This window comes from Trachymyrmex septentrionalis, unplaced genomic scaffold (assembly GCF_001594115.1).
Source record: "Trachymyrmex septentrionalis isolate Tsep2-gDNA-1 unplaced genomic scaffold, Tsep1.0 scaffold5, whole genome shotgun sequence".
Classification (NCBI taxonomy): Eukaryota; Metazoa; Arthropoda; class Insecta; order Hymenoptera; family Formicidae; genus Trachymyrmex; species Trachymyrmex septentrionalis.
Genome location: NW_017305672.1, coordinates 2,071,229 through 2,080,813, shown reverse-complemented (window position 1 = coordinate 2,080,813; position 9,585 = coordinate 2,071,229). Strand labels below are relative to the sequence as shown.

At 33.1% G+C, this 9,585-nt stretch overlaps 2 protein-coding genes across 3 annotated transcripts; one reads left to right on the top strand and one right to left on the bottom strand.

Moving 5' to 3' along the window:
• The first annotated feature begins 6,705 nt into the window (after nt 1–6,705).
• On the top strand, nt 6,706–7,857 carry LOC108751566. 2 transcript variants are annotated; one of them, XR_001939499.1, is made up of 4 exons: nt 6,706–6,914; nt 7,068–7,238; nt 7,462–7,570; nt 7,648–7,857. XR_001939499.1 is itself a non-coding variant. In XM_018491800.1 (4 exons), exons 2-4 carry the CDS (start codon nt 7,204–7,206, stop codon nt 7,845–7,847), a joined length of 462 nt encoding a protein of 153 aa, XP_018347302.1. In that variant the 5' UTR covers nt 6,706–6,914; nt 7,068–7,203; the 3' UTR covers nt 7,848–7,857. The 2 variants fall into 2 exon arrangements, 1 of the variants encoding a protein (XP_018347302.1); XM_018491800.1 differs by having other exon boundaries at nt 7,344–7,570.
• Nucleotides 7,858–8,459: 602 nt separating this feature from the next.
• LOC108751557 lies at nt 8,460–9,234 on the bottom strand (the record flags this gene model as incomplete). The annotated part of the gene is made up of 2 exons (XM_018491793.1): nt 8,460–8,921; nt 8,992–9,234. Coding segments are annotated over 2 exons (675 nt in total), but the record flags the coding sequence as incomplete, so codon positions are not given.
• Nucleotides 9,235–9,585: the final 351 nt, after the last annotated feature.

Below are 9,585 nucleotides of genomic sequence, written 5' to 3'. Positions count from 1 at the left end.
TCGAACACGCGCCGTACTCGCCTGATTTAGCACCCTGTGACTTTTTCCTGTTTCCGAAGATCAAGTCTGCCTTAAAAGGAACCCGGTTCGAGTCGATGGAAAAGGTGAAGCGAAAATCGGCGGAGCTCCTAAATGCTCTTACAAAAGAAGACTTCCAGCATTACTTTGACCAATGGAAAAAACGAAGGGGAGCATTCAATTGTAGAATAATTTTTAAAATAAAACTCTTTTTCATAAGCAGTCTCGTTATTTAATAGCCAAACTCGTACTGACGCATTGTTTGCGTATGTTGTTGACATGAATAATCTATTATTATAATAGATTATAATAATCTATTATTATAATATAAGACATTGCGTCTTATTATTGTAACTGACTACGTAGTAAATATAATTGATTACTACCAGTTGCTACGTGTAGTACTGCTGTATGCAACAGTGAAAGTTTCACACGTACTATCGTTACGTATGTGTTGATACCATGCTTGTGCATGATTACATGCTAGTCGTACATTGACAGAGAAAGGTATAAAAAAAGTAGAGAGTGTAGCACAGTCAATATCTGCGATTACGCACAGTTATACAATACAACCTGTTATTTCAGCCAATGATAGATTATTATCTCCACTTCTTATAGTGTTAAAAGAACCTAGTGACATTAAGTCCTAGGGTACAAGAAACGATGTTTACCGCAAATAATATTTTTATTATGGCGTCAAAATCTGGTAAACTAACATCTAATCATTTTGAAACTTGAGTAAGGGAAGTATATTTTTTAAATGTTGGATCAAATTCAATTTTACTGTTAGATTTATGGACTGGTCATTTTCCGGATATAATTCAAAGAAATAGACGAGATTCTGCAAAAGATATTGTTCTATGAACTATACCGGCTAGAATAACAAGAAAAATACAATTAGATGTTTTTGGATTCCGTTTGTGGAAGAATTTCATCAAGCATTTTTCAGATGTCATGCTTTTAGATCTTGATGTAAAACTTCATTCTAGAAAGCTATTTTAAAATTACAGTTATTAACGCACAATCAGTTTTCATCGCCAAGATTTATTAATTTTTTAAAATACGTTTGGCTATTTGGAACATAGGCCAGTATTTGAAATACCGATCGATTTTTGCTTTAAAAAACATTCGAAACCAACATGCGATATTTGTGGTGAAATAACTGTAATTACTTGCGCATGGTGCAGAAAGTCTCTCTGCATAACACATTTTTTTCATAAGCATCATCTTTGTGATCAGTATAAATATTGCAATGGTTTATATGTTTATTGTAAAAAACATTGTAGAAAACATTGTAAAATTAAAGATAATAATTTAAAAATTTTAATAATAAATACGGAAATATAACAAATATGAAATAAAATTCAATGTAAATGATATTTTATATTATAACAAAAATATTAAATTAACAATAAATTTAAAATTACTGTTTTGTTAGATTGCAAATAATAAAATTATCAAAAAAAATTTTGTATTAAACAAGTATATTTTGTTGTATACAATGGAGAAGAAAAGAAATATTATAAATATGTGTTACGTCCTATAGATGTTACAATTCTTTTCTTTCGAAAGAAAGGCTCCACGTCGCGACTACAGGCGGCGGCTATGAGATTCGAATGGAGCCCGTTGATAACGGTCTGACGGATCTAAAAAGAAGGACCGAACGGTATATATATATATATATATACACGTGTACTCAAGCATATAATTATTTTTACCCTTCGATTATAGTGCGTGTCCGTAACGCTAAAAGGTCTCAGGGGCGAACCCTGCCCCTTACGTCCGGGGCAATAGGCGAGGCCGATCACCTCAAAGCGAACCGACCGACGACTATTTGGAGATTTCATACTTACCGGTCAGCGACCGATCGGAGCTAAGCTCCCCTCCTGTACTTGATCCCATTATCAAGGAAATCCTGAATTATTCTCCTCCTCCCCTCGAGGAGCGATTCCCTCCCCTTCTTCTTCTCGAGGACCGAATTCCTCTCCCTCCTTTCCTCGAAGAGCGATTCCCTCCCCCTCCTCCGCTAAACCCGCTTCCGCTCGTCCATTCCAACCAGATCCCGCGCCGATCGACAGAGATCAGCTTTTCCGTCTTTACTCCTCTCCTACCAATGAGAGAGATAGACTGGTGACAGTCTATATTCCCACTCCTTATATAGTCCAATATAAGTACCTCGTCCCAATGTGCTCCTGCACCACCTTTCTCGCCTCCAATCCCCTCCAGTAACCCCTAGTCTCCTTTTCTCCTATCTCTCCTCACACTTACACACACACACACACACACACACGCGCACGTACACGCGCACGCACACGCACACCTTGCGAACACATCTATTAAATAATAATATTTTTATTTATTTTTACATAATGTCTATAAGCTCAATTCAAATAAATGTAAGCTAATTAAAAATCGCTAGCTTCCACCTTTTTTTGTTACCCTTCACATCACTTCCTTCTAATTCTTGAGATCGCACGAGGTCCCGGGTCAAAAGGATTAAGTTCCTTGACCCATAAAGTAGGACTGACGTTCGCACTGTCCCTCGGAACAGGTGTCATAGCGTCCTTTCGTTGACCCACATTCCGGGACCGAAAAAATGCGGATTCACAGGTGTTCGCCTCTCCATGTATACCTGTGAGATTGAGTCTAGCCATCCTTTCACACCCTCTCTCCTTGTCTCATTGACCTAATTTTAAGGGTTTGGACGTAACATATATAAGAGAGAATTTATTATGTAATATCATTAATAAATATATATAATAATATATTAATAATATTCTTGAGGTTTCTACGGGTGCTTTCTATATAAAGATTATGCATTTCGCGGGTTTCCTCCGTGTCCAAATCCATTCTTGAAATGCCAACGTTTCGTGAATCCATTTGCCATTCCAACTTGCCATTTTTTCCTAACTTATAAGTCTTTCGGTAATTTATAAATTATACTAAATATATTTTATTATTTTCCAAAATGAAGTTTTAATATTTATTCTAGAAAGTTGAAAATATGTTGGTGAATTTTTTAAATCATTCTGAATAAGCGTTCGGTTATGTAAATCTAAGTAAAGTCGCTAGACCTATAAAGTACCGCAATTGATTTCAGGAGAGCAATCATATAACTTTTTCGCTAGAGCGGAAATGTGAAAAGTCAAAATTGTTATATATGTATGTTTGTACATATACACACATACATATAAAGAATTTTTACTTTTCACGTTTCCACCCCAGAGAAAAAGTTACATGATCGCTACCCAGAACTGATGCGTCAAAATGGCCGAAATGCACAATACATAGTACAATGAGGAACAAAAATGAGTTTGTACTTCGTGTAATACATACATATTGGCGGCGCACTCATCTACACCAAAATATGTATGTATTACACTGAGGTACAAACTCATTTTTGCTCCTCATTGTACACGCGCGATTTCAAGTACAGTTGGGTCACAGTACATACAGTAGCGCAACTCCCTATCGGTATCTTTGATGTTAGTGTTGGTCAAAATGGAGCACACATGCGTGAAATAAGCAAGTTATCTAGCGTTGCCATGGTTACCACCTAAACTTCTTTCTCTTTTCATCCTTTTTTCGCTCTGTCAAAACTTACTTAGATTTATTCGCGTCGCACTCCAACAAATGCCTTGGATTGAGTAAGAGCTGTTATAGGAGCATTCAGAGCATACGACGTATACAAACGAATAAACCTACTATTACAATGAAATAATTTGAACTTAATAAAGATTAATAAAAATAAATTATAAACATATTGAAAAATAAAGAGAAAATATAGAAAAATATTAGGAAAAATATTAAATTAACTTAAAAATGTATATTTGTATAAAGAAATATTATGTAATTATATATCTATGAAAATGTTATGAGAAAGCTGAGAGATATAAAAGAAATTTATATACATTTATGTCCAAAAAATAAATTTAAAATACAATAAATAAAAAGAAATCCTTTTTGCTCGATTTTCTATGTTACTTTTTGTTCACTTTTTCACTTTATCACTTTTTCACAAAAATTAGACCAATCTCTCGAGATTTCTCACACATTTCACCAAATGGACAATACACGTAATACTTTCCTCTAAATTTCTATTCTGAACCATGTATGCTTGAAAGACAAATATTTAAGTGGAAACGTTTATTTAAATAGAGAGAGAAAGAGAGAAAACAATAAAAAAGGAAGGAAATGAGACGAAGCAACTGCTTATTTCACGCATGCGCACTCCATTTTGGCCAACATAAAATCGAGAGTTGCGCTACTGTATATATGTGATTGGATGCCGCTAATCTAATCTTGTCCCGGCCGAATAATCTTTTAAAAATACTCAAGCTCTTGCGGTAATCATACATGTGATGATTCGTGTTCCTGAACAGTTCTGAACTGTACTTATATGTACCCTTTATGCACTTTTATGCATTAAACTTCTACAACAAATAAATCCGTATTAATCTAAAAAGTACATAAATTAAACATTCGTATGTATTTTTTTGGTCATAAATAAACTATAATAACAATTCAAAAACATTTACTTACATACTTGACGGATCCATTTTTCCAAATAAAGTAGAGGAAAGGCCCCTATTATGAGATATCGAGTTCATTTTGGATAAGTGCTAGAAGTCTATGGGCAGAATTTAAAAAAATAATATTTGAAAGGAATTTAATAAGCTTTAAGATAACGTTATATAAAATTTAATTCAAATTCCATTGTTTTTTAATTAAAGAAACGTAAAAAATCCAACAAAGTCAAAAAATTGTGCTTCTAATATGAGATGCCCCGAGAAATTGATAGTAAAACGCAAAGTATATCAGTTATTGCAATTAAAAAAACTTTATTTCATGTTTCTAAAATGCAAACAAGCACAACCAGTGCGTGAAAAATGAGCATGCGATAGATTATACTCAGAACTCATTTTCAGGTAGTGTGGAATCAAGCATCGCTGAAATAGGCACTCGATTTTCACGATTTTTACTATACATAGGAGCATAGGTTATTTCATATTAGAAATACCTTGAGTATCTCGATATTACGATTTCCACGCCTTATGGTTCTACGATCATCAAATTTAACTTTTGTAATTAAACAATTCAACATATTCCATATTTTTCTATTAGTATGATTTTACTCTATCACTACATGAAGAATTTATTACTAAATATTTATTTATTTAATAATAAACAAAATTTAAAGGCTCATTGCAATGAAACTTAAAGATATCCAAATTCTAAAATCTTTTTTTACACTGACTATGGCATGATCTAATAATAAATTTTCTACTAAATAGTTTTCAATCCAAGAGCAATAAATTCATGGTGGAATCAATATATAGCGTTTATTAGTTTAGCAGAAACGTCGCTATCTCATATTAGGCGCCTATCTCATAATAGAGGGCTTTCCTCTACGTATACAGGCTGGATTGTATGGCCCCACTCATCCCGATCAAGTAGACTAAATTAAGTCGAAAAATCCTGTACTATTTTGCAATGCTCACAATAATTAATGAGATATTAATTATTTTAAAGATAGCCGTTTAAAGATAGCCGAATATGCGAGTCTGCCCGACCTACTATTGCCGAAGATACCCACCGAGCGCACGAATGTGAACGCGATGTTTGTGGCGCGCGACACGCAATATCCAATGAGTGTACAGCTTTATCAATGTTTTTATTTTAAAGGTATACTCTCATTGGATATCACGTGTCGCGCGCGACAAACATTACACTGGTATGCCAGAGCCATACGCGGTCATTTCAAATTAATGAATTTATATATAGGATGGCTGACTTGTACGGTCCCACTCGTCCTGAGCAAATAGAGCGGATTAAACTAAGTCGAAAAGTCCTGTACTATTTTGCAATGCTCACAATAATTAACGAGATATTAACGTTTAACTTACTATTGCCGAAGATACAGCCTACCGAACGCACGGCCCGCGAATCGCGAGAAGCGGGGATGGCCTAGCAGGCGCGCCGCGTCGTTCGAGCTTAAGGGCGGGTTCACACCTAGGCGGAAAAGCGGAAAGCAGAAAAGCGGAAGTCAATCAGAACACGCGCTGATAGTAGGCGATATTTTCCGCTCGTCTGCTTCTGTCTTTCCGCATCGTTCCGCATTCTGCTTTCCTGGTTCCGTCTTTCTGCAGATAGTTGAGGCTTGAAGAAATTCTAGTAACAGACAGTTGTTATTTTTAAAAATATTATTACTGAAAGAAATTGGTGAGTATGTGAATAAAATAAATGTATCTTTTTAATTTTAGTAATAAATTGATGTTTTGAGAATGTGTAAAATCTATTTCATAACCTCTAATTATTTTGGTTTAAGTTAAAATATTAATACAAAAATAAATCCCTCTACACAATTATAAGTTTTACTAAGTTATTATATTCTTTCATATATTCAAAGATTTGTGGATATACATTATGTGTGACGAAAATTTGCAATCTATCAATGACATAGAATTCTTTCCAATAGGAGACTCTTCAATGTAACGTTGATATGCTACACAATAGATATTTACATGCAGATATAGAGATTAATTCTTTCAATATATAAATAAATACTTATTTTTTGAATGAGTATTTGATTAAAATTAATATTCATGAAATTGTATGTATATTATATATAAACATGATAACAAAAGAGACCTGTGATTCTGTAAAAAATATGGAAAGTGACGAAGAATCTATGAATGAAGTATCTGAACAAGATGAGAATGTAGACATACACACTGTGTATATTGAAATCAGTGGAGATGTTCAAGAATTTACTAAAGTACTCATTGGCGAAGTTCAAAAACATCCTGCGTTATACGATATTAAATCATCAATCCAAAGCAGAAGTCGAGTAATCATTAATAAAATGTGGCAAAAGATTTTTGAAATCTTTGAAGGTAAATATAAAAAATATAATAAAAATGTATGAATAAAAGTTATGAACAATTTGCACTAATATTCCATTTATTTCAATTATATTTCATAATTTTTTTTTCAGAAAATGTGTTTACTTGTATGTTAAAATTTTTGTTTATTATAATTTCATATAGGCCAGGTACCAGTCGAAGAATTAAAGAGACGCTGGAAAGTTCAACGTGACAGATACATGAAGATTCGAAGTAATATGAAAAAGAAATTACCTAGTGGATCATCAGCGGCGGTCCTAACTATAAATATTATAAGCTAATGTCATTTTTAGATGATAGTATGGATCAACGAAGGTAAATATGTCATATTTTGATTAATATAAAATAAAATTAAAGCTAAAAAATTAATATTAAAAAAATGAGGCAATTATTTTTATTATATTTTATAATTTATTTTAGGCATGTGTCGAATATATGTCTTAGAAAATCACAACCGCTTGCTTCATCATCTAATTTTAATATTTCACAATGGAATACTTCTCACGTTGACAGTCCACTTTCATCGTATGCTGTTCAGGTTCCACCTATACTTACACCACCTTCACCTGAATTTTTGCCGTCTACTACATCTTCTCGGTCTTCTTCATTAAATTCTCCCGAAAGATTTAACTCCAGCAAATCATCAAGTATAGCTTTTATAAATACGAATTTTAATTTTTAAATTAATAATAACTTTTTTACATGTTATTTTCTATCTTGTTAGAACGTCTACGCTCTACTACTAGCGAAGACGAATTATTACATGCGCTTTCAGCTTTAAAACCACTAATACCTGCTGCATCAGACTCAGTGGATCACTTCTGTCGCAGTATTGCAGATTCTTTACGGATGCTAGATATGAAAAACAGATTATCAGCTGAAATAGAAATAATGCAGTTATTCCATAAGTTTTGCGACAAGTAGTTTTACAATACCAAGCAATATTAACAGTAATGATAGTAATAAAAACAGTATTAATAGTGTTAAAAAAGAAAGGATTTCTTGTTTTAGTTATATGATTAAAGAATTTATTGTTTGTTTAAGTACAGATATAACAATTTTGTATTTACACAGTTATGTATTTTGTTTATCAATATTATTTATTATCAATACATATATTTTATTATATAGTATATGTATTGTAGCTAAACGTCTTGCACAGATGCAAATAATATACAAAATAATTTTTTTTGTTATATCCTGTTTTGCGTACAGATACAAGTACATATATAAACACACATAAATTTGTTATGTAAAAAAACGTTTTAATGCGTACATATTTTTAAAAATAAAATCATGTTAGGTTACATATTATTATTTTGAACAGCTTCATATTGCCAAAATACCGCTCCTTCATTCATGAAATAATCAACAAATTTATTTCTTATTGTTACAGCATTATGTGATGTGCGTTCATTTGTATCTATATAAGTAATATCTCTCATAGCTTCACATTCATTACTTTCATCAAACATTCTAGTAAATACATTCCGTGGTTTATTTACGGATTTTTGTAATTCATCCTTTATTATAAAATTATGAAGACAAAGCGATGCTTTAATAATATTATCGACAGTCTCCAAAGACGCTAATTGGTTTACGAAATATTCGCCATCGGGATGCTAAAATACCAAAGGCGCTTTCAATGGTACGACGTGCACGACTTAATCGATAAGTAAAGATTTTTTTTTCGTAAGTTAGAGAATTTCGAGGAAATGGCCGCATCATGTATGTTTTTAAGGCAAATGCTTCATCTCCAACCAACACAAATGATAACGTACAATTCTCTAAAATATTTTCAGCAGGAGGTACATTTAATAGATTGCTTTCAAAAGCAATACCAATGTCACTTCTTTGAAATATTCCTCCATCGCTTTGGCGTCCTTCTGCTCCAAGGTCTACAAGAGTAAAACAATAATTCGCGTCACAGGCAGCCATCAATATTACACTATGGGATGCATGATAATTGTAAAATGTACAGCCAGAATGCGAAGATGCCTAAAATATTTATTTTTATTAACAATTAAAAATATACATTTATTTACCTTAAACAAATTTATTTATTTACCTGAATAAGAATATGTTTCCCGTCTATTGCCCCAATACAATTGACGAAATTCCATTTATCATTAAATTTCTTAGCAATTCTCTTCCAGTCATCTTCTGTTGGTTGTTTCAGGACAATTGGTTGTAAAATATTCCAAATTGCTGTTGTAGTCTCTAATATTATTTTCGATACTGTACTTTTGCCTATTCGAAACTGATAACTAAGTGATACCATGCTATCTCCGCTTGCAAGATACGAGGGTCGTTTGAAAAGTCCGTGCAAAAATAAAAACTACTTAATTTTTTGGGGTAAACTTTTTTTATTTTTCAACATAGTCACCTTTTAGGCTTATACACTTCGTCCAACGCTGCTCTAATTTGTTGAATCCCTTCCGAATAATAGGATTTGTCCAAGTCTGAAAAATAGCCATTTGTTTCTGCAATCACGTCCTCGTTTCCATAAAATCTTTTTCCCGCCAGCCATTTCTTCATATTGGGGAACAAATAGTAGTCCGAGGGAGCCAAGTCTGGAGAGTAGGGGGGATGTGAGACGAGTTGGAACCCTAATTCCATTAATTTTGCGACCACAACTGCTGAGGTGTGAGCTGGTGCGTTA

Coding starts and splice junctions, on each gene's coding strand:
- LOC108751566 (XM_018491800.1), top strand. CDS start 7,204: ATGTCATTTTTAGATGATAGTATGGATCAACGAAG. Junction 7,239..7,343: donor GATAGTATGGATCAACGAAG/GTAAATATGTCA, acceptor AATTTATTTTAG/GCATGTGTCGAATATATGTC. Junction 7,571..7,647: donor TAACTCCAGCAAATCATCAA/GTATAGCTTTTA, acceptor CTATCTTGTTAG/AACGTCTACGCTCTACTACT.